Here is a 16,987-nt window from a genome sequence, read left to right as displayed (position 1 = left end):
CACCATGCTTGGACACAGGAGTTATGGTATGTAGGTCAGGACACAAGAGTTATGGTATGTAGGTCAGTTTTTCAAAACACAATTACCTTCTTACTAGTAACAGAAGTTTGCAGTTTCATCATAATCTATCTCATTCATTTTTAGGTAACTCTCTAACATAAACTTGCAAAATCGTAACACCTTATATTGCATAAATAAATGTTCAAATTGAATCAAGCATCACAATGCAGTAAATGTTTCTTTTGTATATATGTCAGCCTGAAAGAGTTCAAATCAAAACATGAACATAATGGTGTTTTTGATTAGTTTGTTCTCACGTCTATTGACATTTCAAAATGCCCTCCTGAATCAGAGGAAATATGAGAAGAAGTGAATGAGAAGAAACATTAATGGCCTTCAGAGTGAAGGAAGAATGCATAACTGAGAAGCAAGGCTGATCCGGGACAGGACAAAGAAACTTTGAACTGGATCACTGTTGTGGGGAGAGTCACATAATGAACATTTTGCTCAGGTCAAGAAGTATAGCCTTCTCTCATGCTGTGTGGCCTTTTCTGATCCATGACCCTAAATCCACTTTCTCCTTTATGTAGCATTCTCTAAGACAACAGCAGCTGTACCCCCGAAATTAACTGTTAATTCATACTGTATCTCACGAACAAGACATCTGAGGAGATTGCAAAAAGAAACCTTGATGTGGACATTTAATGAAGTAGATCCTGAGGCTCAAAGATGAAATGGTAAAGATCTTGCCTCCTGTAGCCTCTGGTCTAATGGAATGAATATGAATGGAAGGCATCCATCTGATAAATGGATATATACAAACCCTATTGATAACAGAGCTTCCATAAAAGCAAGTTCAGGTGAAATATGATTAACTACAGGATATTATTCTTTCACTGTCTCTATGAGTTTTCTAAATGCCTAATCATTTTGGAATTTGTGAATTTTACTGAGGTCATAGTGGCTTTGACATTGAGGAAGAACCAGATAATTGCTAATGGATGGCCAAAAACTTAGCATTACATTAGAAGGCTTTGCAGCCTTGCCCAGACCTCTTCCCTTCCTTCTAGGTTTGAGATATCTTAATACATGATAGTAACAAGGTAAGGACAGAATTCAACAGTGCTAACTTTCTGGGCCTGAATTGTACATATATGTTTTTCTTTACACATATGATATATGTAAAAGATATATGTGATATATATGATTATATATATAATCCATTTCTACCTCTATATTTATTTCAAGTATAATATTTATTACAAGTATTAATATGGAGAAAGAAATGGATTACAGAGAGAGCATATACAAAGAAACATGTCATGAAGCACTATCAGACAATAAAATATTTAGTGGTGTTAATGTCAGTATTGCACAGCACCATGGTCAATGCTAAAATTTGTGGTATAAATGAATCTAGTTTGCACACATCAGTGTATGATTCATGGAGGAAGTGGTATGTGGGACACAGCTTTGGGAAATACAGTTGGATAAGAATCAGAGAGCAATGAGAAAAAAAGGGGCAGTGAGGCTGGGGATCTATGTTCATAGAAAAGACACTTTTAGCTAAGCAGAGACCACTCAACTGATGGAGAGTGCCAGCCCAAAGAATAAATGAAAATTTCCTTGTATGTGGCAATGTATCCAACTTGTAACTCCATACATTTTCTTTAAAGATTAAATCAAGCATGGCTTATAGTTACAGCAAAGGGGAGGTAGAGGACCATCCTAAACTTGCTCAGCAGAGAACACCTGACCCCCAGCACTGCATCCATGAGCCAGGTACTCACAAGTGCGATAAGGCTGAAAGGTCATTGAAGGCACCTTCTGGCACAACAGAAACGTCATTTCCATGTAGAGACCTAAAAGTGAGAAAGAAACTTCAGAAGAATATTCCTATGTGTATAAGGACTTCATTTTTATGAAACACTTAAGTCAGTGGAAGAAGGTGATCTATTTCATAAGCTATATTTGAACAACAGATACCTATTAAGTAGAAACAGAAGTCAGCCCATACCTCACATCCTCTGCACAGAACAAATTCCAGATTAAAGAGTTAAATGTAAACTTAAAATTAGCAATTCCTTAAAAGAAAATATACTGTTTGTATAATCATAGGATGGGGAAAACTTTCAAAGGTACAATGTAAATCTTGGAAGCCATAAAGAAGAGTACTATTTTATAAAATAAAATCTGTTAAGGGGCTGTGTGCAAAACTGGACGGTAAATATCATAACCTTGAAAGAGAAAACATCTAATTCCTTAGTTACGAGATGTAAAACCAATAGCAACAGTATAGACATCTGTGTTCATAATGAAGAGAATCTAATAGGTCATGGTTAATGAAGCTATCATGCTTCCTTAGAGCATGCACCACAATAAATATACAATTCAGTAAACATGCAATTCAATAGACATACAAATACTCAGATGCTACAGTCATTATAAATGCTAACAGAAACAACAAAGAAAAATAATTTTCAATCTGCCATAGAAAAGTAAAAAGATTCATAGTACTCCAATATTAGAAGTTTACAAATGTGCTTTGAAAAGAGTACTCTATTAAACTGTTGGTAGGAAATACAATTTGTTAATTAATTGACAAAATATTGTTTGGGGGACAAGTTTACAGTTAGTTCTGGAACCATCCTAATACATGGACAAAACTGCCCTTCTAAACCATTGCTTTCATGTTAAAGCATTAGTACCAAAATAAAAATATAGATGTTTCATTTGAGTGCTATGAGAAAATAAGGATAATTTGCCATTAATCTGAAGGATAATGAAAGGATACAGATGGTTAATAAAGTTATTTTCTCCAGTCTAAGGAATATTCTGTACCTGGAAAACAGTTGAGAGACAGCCACACAAGGGAGAAGAGAAGCATACTAAAGTGTTAAATAAAGTAGCTATTGGGAGAACACAAAGGATCCTACTCATGGTTGTTAAGAGTTACATAGTTATGGGGATACTTACATGAGGATACAAGAATATACACAAAGAACAAAGTCTGGAAGAATACATCAAACAGATACATCTCATGGAAAAAGCTATCAAGTGTAAAGTGGTTTCAAAAGAAATTAAGTTTTCTTATTTTTATCATAGTTAATTGGAGCTATGTGAAATGTATGCCTTAGTATTATAGATCATCAATAAATGACTATCATAGCAGCAAGCACTACACAAGTGGAGATTATGCTGTCTTAATCAAAGTGCTTATACAACGACACCATATGAGACAACTGTCCTGATTCCAAATTTGCAGTAAACTGTAATACATACATGATGAAATAACCAAGAACAACAAAGTGATGACGTCACTCAAGAGATAGCTCATAGCTCAGATTCCCCAGAGAGGTAATTGTTGAACACAGGATGCTTACAGTAACCGAAGAGACTTCAATCCATCAAAGGTCCGTGGCGGGATACATCTCAGACGGTTGTAACTGAGAATTCTGAAATGGGACACATGCCACTTTATTTCATTTGGAAATCTAATAATATACAAATGCTATTTTAAAGCAAAGCGGTTCAGAAACTGGCTATCTGAGCAATTTATAAATTGAATATATTTATACATCATTTATATTGCTCATCTAGGTGCTCTAATATGATACATTTCCTAAATACAACTTAAAAACTTTGCCCACTGTGTACACATGCTCCACTTATTCTCTGGCTGAGATATTAGGCCATAGGTGGTGATTTGAATGATACTGGCACCTACAGGCCTACTGAATTGAGTACTTTGTCATCTGGGAATGGCACTATTTGAAAAGATTGGGAGGTGGCCTTGTTGGAAGAAATATGTCACTGGCTTTGAGGTTTCAAAAAGCCCATTCCAAGCCTAAATCCTCTCTCTTCCTGCTGCCTGCAGATCCAGATGTGGAACTCTCAGCTGCTTCCCCAGCACCATGGCTGCCTGCTTGCCACCATGCTCCCTGTATTGATGGCAATGGGCTAAACCTCTGAAACTCTAAGCAAGCCCCAATTAAATACTTATCTTTATAAGAGTTGCCATGGTCATAGTCTCTCTTCACAGCAATAGGACAATGACCAAGATGCCCTGAAAGCTTAATTTAAGGATTTCTAATCACTATGTCATGAACTTAAAAAAACATGTTTCTGTGTTTTATACTAAACCAACATTTTGAGCAACTTTTTTCTTTGTTGTTTATAGAAGCTCTATCTGTTTCTCTAGATGGTTTTTACACTCCATAAGATCAGACTTTCTTTTGTTCATCAGGAACCATATAGGAAACCCTCTGTGCCCCATGAGTAAGTGAATATTCAGTACCACACTTTTACACTCACAAGGTGAGAAGCTGGGTCATGTTGCTGAAGCTTTGATTGGAAAGGGTGCTTATTCGGTTGTTACTTAAGTCTCTAAAAGAGAAAAGAGAAGATATGGAGCTTGCCATTAACTAGAATAACAAAGCATTCATTTTTAAGGTTAGTAATTAACTACCAGTCTTTACAGTCCCGTTAGCTCCTCATTCTGTACCTTCATTGACATATATACATAATCGAATTTGCTAACTGCAACAGTCCCCAAGTTAATTACATTCAAACTGTCATCATAAAAACACCAGTGCTTTGGCCCTTGGCTGAGTCACTGACACTCAGAAAGTCCTCAATAAATATTTATTTAGAGAATATGTAAAGATGTTGAATGTTACTAATTGGATTTTTCAGAACGCACTGTGTATTTTGAACTATAAGATATATGACATAGATACTATCATGTTCTCATTATAAGTTTGATCATATTATACATTCCTATACATATTTGTTAACATGTATTTCTATACACATACACACACATATAAATAATAATTATAAGTAACCATTATTTCTCCTGGAGCAAAATCTAACACACAAATAAATGGAAGATTAGAAAGAGATAAAAGTAATCTATCCTTGTATTTAAACTCCAAAATACAAGTTAAAAAGACATACATAATTATGAAAATGATAGGTACTTTACAGGAGCTTTATAATCCATATTTTGGATGTTGAAATTCTATACCAAATTAAAAAATAGTTACATGTATTTATAAAAAATTATTTACATAATGGGTCAGTAGTAATAAACATTTCTGGATTCATAGATCTCTTTTTTAATTTGTTCTAAGTAATCATGTATTCTTTCATAAATGACTCAAAGCTGCTAAAATTATGTTCTGAAGGTCACAGCTAGTTTACAGTTCATTTACATAGATCAGTTCTTACTATTAATAGGATAATTCAAAGTAGAGCAAGGTATGGTCAAAGTATAATTTTTTCTTATTTAGTCCATTTGACATTTACATGGCCCTATAATATTTCTCTTTGAATTTCCCATATATTATGGAAAATGGAGACCAACAACATCTCCACGTGCCTGAATGCATCGGGGTAAGTTTATATTGGATCATGTAATAAATCCTTTTCTTGAGCTTTCTAGAACTCACTAATTAGGAATAAAACTTGTTCTAGGAAACTAACAATCTGCTCCCAAAACTAGAAGATAAATAAAATAAAACTAATGATAATGTATATCCATCAAATCTCTTATATTTTGCTAATTTCCCTGTGGGCTATGAGCTTTATTAGGCATCAGCAAGGCTACGTGAAAGTGTGAAGTTATATGTAACAGGATTATGTCTGTTTTGAAACGTGATGTGTTTAAGTAGATCAATTTGTTTGTGGATTTAAATGCCTCCTTGCTTTTATATTTTACATTCAGTTGTCACCATAAAATCGTTTCATTCACAGAAAAAGAAACAAGTTATTTTACAAAGATAGAAATCTAGACTGAGTACAGAATTAGTATTTTGAAATTCATACTCAGAATTTCAGGATCATTGGTAATGTCACTTCATTAGATAAAATATAAATCCACATGCTTGTTATAAAATGAACTTTAATATTTATAGTCCCTAAATTACTTTAACATGTCTCATATAGGGAAGTTAAGGAAAATATATATTTTCAGCAAAGTTTGGACCATATTTTGATTACCATATAAAATAAAATATTCCCCACTCTCTTTATGACTTCTAACAAGTAGCCTCTATTCTTATCAATCAAGCATCCAGTTTTACTATTTGAAGACTTTTTCTTTACTGCTTAGACATTATTGTATCTTTACTGCTTTGAATAGAGATGCTTTTCGTAAGATGCTGCTTCACCTGATTGATATTCCACAGAGATGTAGCTAGTGATCCTGAACCACAGTGGTCTAGTAGAGGGGCTGGTCACTGCCAGTGATTTATATTATGTGAAAGGCTCTCTAAATCTTCTGCCACTTGCCATTCCCTTTCTGATGAAATAAAATAAGTTAACGGTAGAAAAACATTCTACTCACATAAGTGTTAAATGTTTGTAGTTGGAGAGTTCCTTGGGGACCAGTGTAAACTGGTTCCCATCCAGATACCTAAAAACAGGACATAACAAGGTCATCTTACAAAGTTAACAGTGGCAAATCACAAAGCAAATGAACAGTATTTACTTTGAACAGCAATGAGACACAACTTGGCAGTTTTCTTCTTGAGAGATCATATTCTCAGACAAGGAAAGGGCAAATCACACAGTGGTTCAATCTAGTAGAACTCTTTGTGGCTCACTTAGGCTAATGCATAAAACTGAGGGAGGAATGGTGAGACCAGTTCTTTGTGGTTTAGCCAGGAAAGCAAGCCAAGCATCTAGCCATTTTTCTCTCCGTATGAAGGTCCATCCAGTGACTTATATTTTATGTGGCCTCAGGTTTAATTGTATTTATATTTATGTAGAGACAGCACCATGAAACTGAAGAATTATTAGCTAATCATATATATATATATATATATATATATATATATATATATATGTATATATTTGCTAAATAACAATGGACAGTTTTAAGGAGATGAGAATCACAAGACATGGTTTTAAAGGAGACTTGGTGGCACATATCTGCTTGGTGATAGTGGTCTCAAGAGATTTTATGGAATACTGTTAATCTTTTCAAGTACAAAAAAGGTAGCATGTGAATGAAAAAGGATTTTTCAAATAAAAGTACACCTTTGTCTTTCTCATTATGGTCAGAACATAGGCAATTCACAAAGAAATCAGCTAACTGATAGGACACAAAAATAAATGGATGCTGGAAGGTATATCCATGATGTCAGAAAAAGAAAACAGAAAACAAAAATCTCTTTCCAAAGCTTTTTTTTTTTTTTTTTTTTTTTGGCCTAGACAATAGACTCAGTTACAAGAGTCTCCAACACCTTGGGTCATCTGGCCAGAGGTGGAGCTGATAACAACTCTGGAACCTTGGAGATATGACTTTTCTTGTTCTGGTGCAGTGGCCAATCTTTAAATCTCAGGTTGAAGTTAGAATTGTAATGTTTGTAGGAAAAGTCAAAGTCGAGTTGCCTGAGCTAATAATCTATAATGTTTCAGAATGTAAGCAGATCTATAAAATGCACAGGCTATAAATATATGTGATCAATATGAATCACAATTAAATTTACAAGTCACATTCTGATTGAGGATTCAAAATTCTGGTATGCATTTATACATTTCTTGGATGCCTTTCCCTGTTTTTTCTAGCTAGGTTTTGTTTGTTTTGTTTTGTTTTACTACCACTAGAGGGAAGCAGTGTTCCAGGAACTTCAACACTCTCCTTTTTATCCCAGAAATGTCAGAGCAGGACAGAAAGACCCAGGAGAACATTCTGTGTGTCTACATGCACAACAGTACAAGGGGGTGGTACATGGCAATGATTAAAACTAATGGATACCATTTGTTCAAACTTGTCCACCAATACATCGTAATTTTGCCACATTCTTAATAATTCAGTATAATACACACATGCACATTTTCTAATATATGGATATACATATGTATGGCGAGAAGGATCTTGCTGACTTGGCAAGATTCTAAGAATAATCTTTCTAGGAGGTAAAACTTGAATTTCAAGATGAGTTAGTATTCTCCTGATCTATACTAACTTTTATTAATAGAAAAGAAATTTCAATTATTTTAAAATGTCGTGAACTGAGGACTAAACTTAAGCAAAGGAATGCATATGTGGCAGATAGGGTGATTAAAGGAATGGAGCTTAATACACTCATTAAAGAATACTTAATATTTTAAATGAGATGAAGACGAAAGGAAGTTACATGTCAAAATAAAAGAAAAGTATTTAGAATCAAAGAGGATGTGAATGCCATGTTTCTCACTGGGTTATTTATAAAATTTCACTTTGCATATAGAATACAGGCATATAACAATAGGGAGTGGAGAAGATTTATAGGCTCATATCATTTTCTGAAAGGTATTAAAACAACAGTATTTTAATTAGGCACACAAAAACACAGAGCCTACAGTCAATTAACTCTAGTATTTGTTTGCAAGAGAAAGAAACTCAACATTTAACAGCATTTCAAATCCAGAAAACACATTTTCCCCTATGCTAAGACTGTGTCTTCTTCTCTGGGTGTGCTATTTAGGAGAAAAATAGGATCCATGAACTGAACATAACTTGAAAAATGAGATCCTTGAAAACTGAAGAGACATGTCTTTCACTTGATCTTAGCCCATAGCCTACAAAGCAATAAGTCACATGTTCTTGAACTTTACTCCCTATGTGGCACGCTGCCCAAATGTTGGTGAGAGCTGATCTTGTGGAGTCCTTGCACATATCTGCAGAAGCCACATGTGGATTTATCTATAATTCCATATAAGCAAAAATAAAATAAATACTAAACTCACTTTGATTAAGACAAAACATTTTTTTTTTTAAAGGTTTATTTATTTATTATGTATACAGCATGTATGACTGCAGGCCAGAAGAGGGCACCAGATCTCATTACAGATGGTTGTGAGCCACCATGTGGTTGCTGGGAATTGAACTCAGGACCTCTGGAAGAGCAGTCAATGCTCTTAACCTCTGAGCCACCTCTCCAGCCCCAAGACAAAACATTTTGCCATCAAATTCCAGTTTAGATATAATAAATGGAATGAAGGGAATATAACTGAATCCTTATTCTTGCATCTGATTTTCTGTTGTATTGCATTCTGAATCCATGGCATGGAAACAGCAATAGGATGCTGAGCTGAGGGACTGACTTGTGAAAGTCTTTTTATATGGATATTGGCCATGCAATTTATATTTAAATATCAGTTATGCAAGCATCAAAAATAATTGGCCACATGTCCTTTTGAGTCTAAAGGACACTGCTGAGTCCAAAGAGACAATGTTCCCTTTAAAAGACAAAGATTATGGCAGTTTCTTCTAATTCCCAGATAATTAATATCTTATATAGTTAAGTATTGTCCTAGGAGTCAAGTATAGAGTATAGTTGACATTGCAAATAAATTAACTATGCAACACTTCCCAAACGGTATTTGATGGAACACCAGTCTTGTAAAATGATCCATGAAAAAATAAGGGGCTAGAGAAGCTGTACGTGTAGGATTTATGTATGTTTAACTATCCTTATTGGAGCTTAACTGGTACAAAAAAGCACAACAAAGGGACTGAGCAATCTCACTGAGGTAAAAGGACAGTGCATCCAGCTAGTAATTCCCAAGTTCTCTGAAGTGGCCTTTGCATTATTGCTTTGTAATTTTACTTCATATTCATTAATCAGGCATAGAATGTGATCTGTAAACAGGATCCTAATTGTTTTGTTGTATCTTTATCCCCTTGACGTATAAAATATTAGTTGTGTGGAAAGGGGAAAAATAGCGAGACAGTTAGTTTTAAAGGCTGCTTGACACAATTCAGAATCAAATTTTAACATGAGATTTTCTAGACCAGGTTTGCTGTAATTATATTAATTGTTGTGGAAAAGCCAAGCACACTGTTGGTGGTATCATCCCCTAGATTTTGTTCCCAGACATTATGAAGTACAGAGAGGGGTCTGGGCACAAATGAACATGCATACATTCCCTCTCTCTATTCTTTTTTTTTTCTTACAAACTGTATGGCCGTGGCAGGCTTTTTGTTATCTACTTCTTCTATCTTAAATTAACCCATTTCTATTAATATGTACTTTGCCACGTGGCTTGTGGCTTACCGATACCTTACATCTTCCTTGTCCTGGCGGCTCACAGTGTCTCCTCGCCTTCCTGTTCTCTCAATTCTCCTCTCTATTAGTCCTGCCTATACTTCCTGCCTGGCTACTGGCCAATCATTGTTTTATTTTTCAATCAATCATCCACAGCACTTCCCCTTTTTCTTTTTTTTTCTCAAAAAGAAAGGTTTTAACTTTAACATAGTAAAATTACATGTAACAAAACAATTACCAAACAAGAATTACAGTTACAATGTTAAAGAAGATATCCTATTCATCTTATATTGGTGGGTCTAAGGTTTCATATCTAACTTATCTTTTAGTTATCATTCTCTCTATTCTTAACTGTTGACATGACTAGCTGCTTCTAGTTCCTGTCTTAATTTTCCTGTAATGATGGACCTGGAACGGTAAGGAAAATAATTCTTTTCTCTTGTGACATCAGTTTTGTCATAGCATTTGACCCTGGGAACAGAAAGAGAAGGACAACAAACTGAACTTACAGCTCTGTGACATCTCTTGGAATACCTTTCGGCAAGAACTTCAGGCCCTTGTTGCTACATCGGACGACTGTATCCAGGCAAGTACACTCCGAAGGACAACGAGAGAGTGGGGAGCAACTGTTGTCATCATTCCCTGCATCAGCACATGAAGTCCAGAAAAACACAAATGGACAGTTCTGAAGGGGCTAGAGTGGAGTTCACGCATTTAGATAAATCTAACCAAACACGAGGGTCCTGAGCTATAGAACCACTTAGGAATGAGTCACTAAATGCTTACCGATTGACACTATATATGCATTACTTTCTGGTTCCCTAAGGTAGAATTTCAGAAAATAGCTCACAATTTTGTACAACTACCATAATTTTAACAGTTACTTACTTGTTCAGCTATTGATGCAGTTTTAAATAAGGATATCACAATACAAACTGGATTAAGGAGAAATTGTAAAGAGATGGACCTAAGGGGGCAAATTTCCTTAAAATGTTTAGGAGAATTTCATGGACACCTCCTGCTAAAAGTGTAGAATTCTAATGAGCTCCTTGCTCACTGGCAATAATAATAAAATTTGCTCTACCCATATCATAGAAATAGAATGAGAATGGAAAGCAATGGCTGAGAGCATTAGAAAAGGGAGACTGTGACTTTTGTTGATTTTAGAAGGACTTCTATGTTACAATGTCTTTGTTTTGTTTTATTGTTTTTCTCATTTGGACATGGTAGCTTCTAAAAGACACACTGAGGAAAAATAACGTTAAAATTAAGCTCTGCGAGTATCATTCACAAGTTGGGAGCTTGGAAGTCTTCTAGAACCTCTCTAAACAGGCAGGAAATAGACTTGAATGTGAAAGGGCAACCTGAGCACAAGGGCTTTGCTGCTAAGAACAAAGAAGCAAGCAAAGCAGAACACAGCACAGTCCTTAAGTGGGAACTGGAATGTGACATAAGAGCTGTTTTTGAAAACATTCTTTCCAGACCATAAGTCCTGCTTATTTGCTCCCTTGTTCTACTGTATTAAAGGAAGCACACTCCCCCAGACAACAGAACATCCCATAGGTCCTCTGAACGAAGGTCTAATGACCCATGGTTTGTCATGCATTTCTTACCATCATCACAGGTGAAGTCCTGAATGGCTACATCCTGGATGGGGATTTCCTTGAGGAAGTAGGGCTTTTGGCATCGAGGATTTCCTGTTACAATTCTTTTCTTTCTGAGCCATTCTCCCAGCCATGCCAGGTGACAGTTACAGTTGAAAGGATTGGCCAAGAGGTTTCTAAGCATCACATGCAAACAATGCACAGTTCAGTTTAGAGTTCATTTTCTTACAGTTAAAAAGATTGGCCAAGAGGTTTCTAAGCATCACATGCAAACAATGCACAGTTCATTTTAGAGTTCATTTTCTTACAGTTGAAAGGATTAGCCAAGAGGTTTCTAAGCATCATATGCAAACAATGCACAGTTCAGATTAGAGTTCATTTTCTTATTTTTCTAAATCCTAGGTGACCATTTCTCCACACTATTTTGGTTACAGTGATATATTCACATTGCCTTTGTATGCCCATTCCCCTGCATGCGCACAATTATATACAAAATATGTTATGCATAATTTTTCCTAAATATATACTCAGGAACCAAAAGATGATACATTCTTGTGAGAGAATTTTTGGAATAATTTCATGCAAAAAATAGTGAAGGCAGAAATTTAGGGTTTATGCAATGAATCCCGATAGATACCTTACTTAGAAATAATTTAAAATGTCAGCGATCTAACTTACTGTCAAGCTCTCCTGCGCTGATAAAGCAGTAATTTAATATAAAGATGAAGGCTGATTACCTTATATTATTGAGTTTAACCTGACAACAGCTATTCCCTTAATTTGTCATCTCAAGATTTCCATCTCTTGTTTGCTCTAGAGAATAGCTTTCCTATCTAACCTGACAGCTGAGTTGATTAAATGCCAGTTATAAAAATGAATTTACTTCTACAAATCTCAATACTTTTGGCATCTCATACTTAAGCACAAACCTATCGACAATCCCATTATTTATAAACATGCCATCTTTAATATGCGCAAATTAGTCACTCCATGTAACATGTCACACTTCATGTGGAAAAGGAATTAAGTACTTTACTGGATGGATTGATGCTTACTTCACTTTTTTCCCCTAGTGTCTTGAGCAGAGGCAAACATGCTTTTGGAACTGTTCTAACTATCTTCATTTCCAATTCTGTTGAGTTAGTTTAGGATATTTAGAAACTGCTCTGACCAGGATATCATCAATTATTAGAACTGTGATAGCAAACATCATGTTCGGAAACAGACGTACAAAAGAGTCCTTTGAAATACATTGTTCAAAGTTTATTTTTAAATGTTTTGAGAATTCCATTTGTAGACCTAGAAGTATTTTCAAGTTTCAAGTTGTTTACATAAAATATTATCTCAGACAGGCTCAACTCATTACTTCCATATTTTTGCAAAGTCATATCAAATGACCTCTGTTGAACAGCTTTTACTGTTGGCCTGTTCATCTTTATATATCTCTTGTCACCATGAATGATCCTTGTAAAGTGTGGTTGGTTGGTAATAACTCTGTCAATTCTGTTTTTATGATGCTTATGATAAAAAAATATTCATGGTTTATAATAGGAGAGGAAATCTGTGACATTTACTTACAGTGTTATCAAGTTAGGATAATTTATAATCCTAAATTTAAGCCTATAATTCTAAATTACTGATCCCATTGTTATAAAAATGAATAGCTGCAGAATAATACATATATCGAATTTTACCTAATAAAGGAGGAAATAATGTTAGAAAAACTAAAGTAAGTTTAATGTAAGTTTGCCCTTTTTAAAATACCCAAACACTCGGTCATGCTTTCATAGAATATTCAGTAATTAATTAAAAGAACAGTATAGAAGATAAGAAATGTAATACACCACCACAAGTCATAAATAAAGGTAGGGGTTATCAATCTGTGAGTTACAATCCATTTGGTGGTCGAATAACCCTTTTACAGGAGTTGCCTAACCCCATAAGAAAACATAGATATTCATATTATGATTTATAACAGCAGCAAAATTACAGTTATGAAGTAGCAATAGAAATAATTTTATGGTTGGGGGTCACCACAACATGAGGAACTATAATAAAGACTCATAGCATCAGGAACGTTAAAAACCACTGGAAAAAAGGTAATGCTTTTCTACTTACAGTGTAGATAAGGAATGGAGAGTATCAAATGCCCCTGGTGCAATTGTAGTAATTTGATTGTCATATAAGGAAAGCAGGCGCACAGAGCCAAGTCCTATGAAACTGTCGTTTCCAACACAGCTTATTCGATTACTTCTCAGCATCCTGGGGGAAGGAAAAGAACATTGTTATGGAGATAAAATATCAGCCATTCAATTTTGCCTCTTTGAGAATCAAAATCATTCCCTTTAGTAAATATGTAGTATCCATCACTCTTTTGAATGTCTATTTCTCTAGGAATGGGTATATATTCTGGATATCATCCTGCAAGAATAGGATGCATAGAATAATCAGTGCCTAAATTAAGCCACAGAAGGCATGATGAGCCTGTGTGGATTTACACTCCCATGATGAGGGTAACATGTTTTCTTTTGATGATATAATTATGTTTGCCTGATCACATAATGTCCTAAGTCACCTACTTGAGTCCTTGGAGCCCAGTGATTTATGTATTCAGAGTAGTGTGACATTTGAGAGAGAAGAAAAGGAGGGAGGAGAGAATCAATAGACACTGCAGATGGAGAGCTGAGGGCATCTTGGGGACTTAGTGACTCACTGTCTGACAGGAGCGGAGGGAATCAAGCGTGACTGAGCATTCACAAAGCCTGCATCAGATTGTTTTATTTATGAAAAAATCTGTTCATAGTTCCATGTTCAGAACTCCCAGAAGGAATAAGTGTAATATACAACAAAGGTTAAATAGGTTTGCCTTGAATAAACTCGATTTTTTGACACTGTCATTAACAGGATTAACACTGTTGTTATTTCCTCACCACTGCTAATGCACTGGCTTAGCTCCCAATTCCTTCCTTCCTGAGCTGTTTATTGGGAGATTTTCAAAAGGGAAGAAAATCTCATCTACAAACTTGTAGTTGCATTACGTATTATTCAGAACTCATGAAAAATTAATTTAGTGATCTTTCTACACCCAGAGTAATCACTCTCCCAATAGAAGGGCAAATACAAAACGAGAAAGATAATGTGCTGGCTAGGTTTATGTCAACTTGACACAAGATAGAGTCATCTTTAAAGGCAGAGCACCTCAATTGAGAAAATGTCCCTACGATGTTGGTGTATGAAAAAGCCTGTTGTGCATTTCCTTGATTGTGATTGATGTGGGAGTGCCCACTGCTGTGGGCAGTGCTCCTCTGGCTTCGAGATCCTAGGTGCTGGAAGAAAGGGGACTGAACACGTCATGAAGAGCAAGCCAAGGAATGAGAACTCATCCGTGGCTTCTGCATCAGTTCCTGCCTCCAGACACCTGCCCTGAGTTTCTGCCCACATTTCCCTTTGATGACATGGAAGTATAAGATGAAATAAAACTTTTCTTCCCTGAGTTGCTTCGGTCATAGCATTTTATCAGAGCACTGCAAACCCTAACTAAGACAGATATTGAAAAAATTGTTGCTTTAAAATTCTATGCTGGCTAACAAAAAAGAAATAAAACTATTTTCTTCCCACTAAAATGTAGATAAGAAGAAAGATGACGTCTTCTTATCCAGGCATCACTGAATAGTCAGAAACAAATGCACCACAGCACAGTGTTCTTATCAGCACTTTCCTTTGTCATGAATAATGGAGATCTGTGGTCTTAATCTTACTGGAGTTAGGGGACCCTGGAAGGGACTGAAGTAAGTTAGTCTCTTCATAAAAGTGAAAAACAAAAACAAAGGACAACAACCAAACATCAGCACATGCATACAGTAAGCTCTGTCTGATGTCTCAGGGCATTTTATGAATTTTGGGAATACACACATGTATTCCTAACTATCTGACTAGTGCTGAGGAGGGAGGTCTGACTGACATGCTGGCCATGCTTGATTGCTGGATAGCAGAGCTAGCTGTGCATATATCTATTCTCATATGAAAGGTATAATAGCATATATCTATTCTCATGTGCTGGTTATATAGAGCATATATCTATCTATTCTCATGTGCCATGGATATATATATTATATATCTATTATCATGTGCAGGGGATATATAGCATGTTTCTATTCTCATGTGCAGGGGACACACACACACACACACACACACACACACACACACACACACATATTTGGTCAGACCTAAATTTGGGGTTATATTAACTCATCCCAGTGACTAGAGAAATAACTTTCTCCCTCACGCTCTCATAAAAAACAGGGGACTTTCCATTTGCCCATTTTACATTATACATAGATTTCAGGGTCAGGTGAGATGCCATTGCTTGAGCCTCTGTGACTGTACTGCCAGGGGCTGATCCTTGGTTGCAAAGAGATCCTTTTATGTGCTCCCACAACGGCTGTAGAATTTTTTTCTCTTCTGGTTTATGAGCCACTACTTTTGGCAAGCATTATTGCAAAGATGCACCGAGATAATTCAAATAAGACAAAATGTTGCATTTCCTGCTTGTTCTAAGTCTCATCGTCTCTACCTAAGCAACCTTTGGGAGACACAAAGAATTTCTTCCTCCCAAACTCCCTATCATTAAGCAAGTAGACAAACCCTTTAGCATGTTTCCTTAGCAATTGTGGAAGGATTTATCACAAGCATTGTTTCTTTTCTACTGAAGCATCACAGAGACAGATAAATGTAGCCTCTGGATGAACACAGTTATTCCATTTAAATGCATGTGTCTGGAAATCTGAGTCACAGTTAGGAGGAAAGTGAAACTCACCTGTTTCTGCAGGTGATAATGAGTAGTGAAGTCTAACCCACTTTTATGTGTATCAGGAATACTTACAATGTTTTGAGGCTTTCCAATCCTTTGAACATCTTATACTGAACATTTTCCAAACGATTACTGGTGAGAAGAAGTTCATTCACACCAGATGCGCCTTCAAATGCTCCTTCCTCGATATCGGTGATCTTATTGTTGCTAAAGTTGCTAGATAAACAGTGTTAAGATGCAGATTTAATTGACTGCTCACTACTACAAGACGCTCCAAAAATATATCTGGTCATTTTTAATCTACTGAATAAACACACAAGTCTTCCACAATTTCCAAGATTTTCACTGCAAGGATTGCAGAAACTTGTAGAAAGTGTTTCTCTAATCCATGAAGTTAAGAGGACAGTAATACTAAGAGAGAATAACCATTAAAGATATATACTAGACCAATTCTGCTCAAAATGAACTGCGATGATCCTGAGGAGTCTAAAGTCATTAAGGCCCATTATTTGGCTTGTCGCTCTCTCCCCAGC

General features: G+C 35.8%; 1 protein-coding gene across 2 annotated transcripts in view; it reads right to left on the bottom strand.

Moving 5' to 3' along the window:
- Positions 1-16,987, bottom strand: part of Slit2 (slit guidance ligand 2) — a 338,894-nt gene that overhangs the window by 61,619 nt on the left and 260,288 nt on the right. For both annotated transcript variants that reach the window (XM_006976103.4, XM_006976104.4), the window contains 8 exons: positions 16,527-16,670; positions 13,763-13,906; positions 11,654-11,820; positions 10,550-10,682; positions 6,350-6,418; positions 4,315-4,386; positions 3,384-3,455; positions 1,791-1,862 (listed from right to left, as the gene is read on the bottom strand). In XM_006976103.4, coding sequence (XP_006976165.1) covers positions 1,791-1,862; positions 3,384-3,455; positions 4,315-4,386; positions 6,350-6,418; positions 10,550-10,682; positions 11,654-11,820; positions 13,763-13,906; positions 16,527-16,670 — 873 coding nt within the window. The remainder of the gene's footprint in view (positions 1-1,790; positions 1,863-3,383; positions 3,456-4,314; positions 4,387-6,349; positions 6,419-10,549; positions 10,683-11,653; positions 11,821-13,762; positions 13,907-16,526; positions 16,671-16,987) is intronic.

This window comes from Peromyscus maniculatus, chromosome 10 (genome assembly GCF_049852395.1).
Source record: "Peromyscus maniculatus bairdii isolate BWxNUB_F1_BW_parent chromosome 10, HU_Pman_BW_mat_3.1, whole genome shotgun sequence".
NCBI classification, from domain to species: Eukaryota; Metazoa; Chordata; class Mammalia; order Rodentia; family Cricetidae; genus Peromyscus; species Peromyscus maniculatus.
Note: the sequence above shows the minus strand (reverse complement) of the source record. Positions and strands in the feature narration are given on the sequence as shown.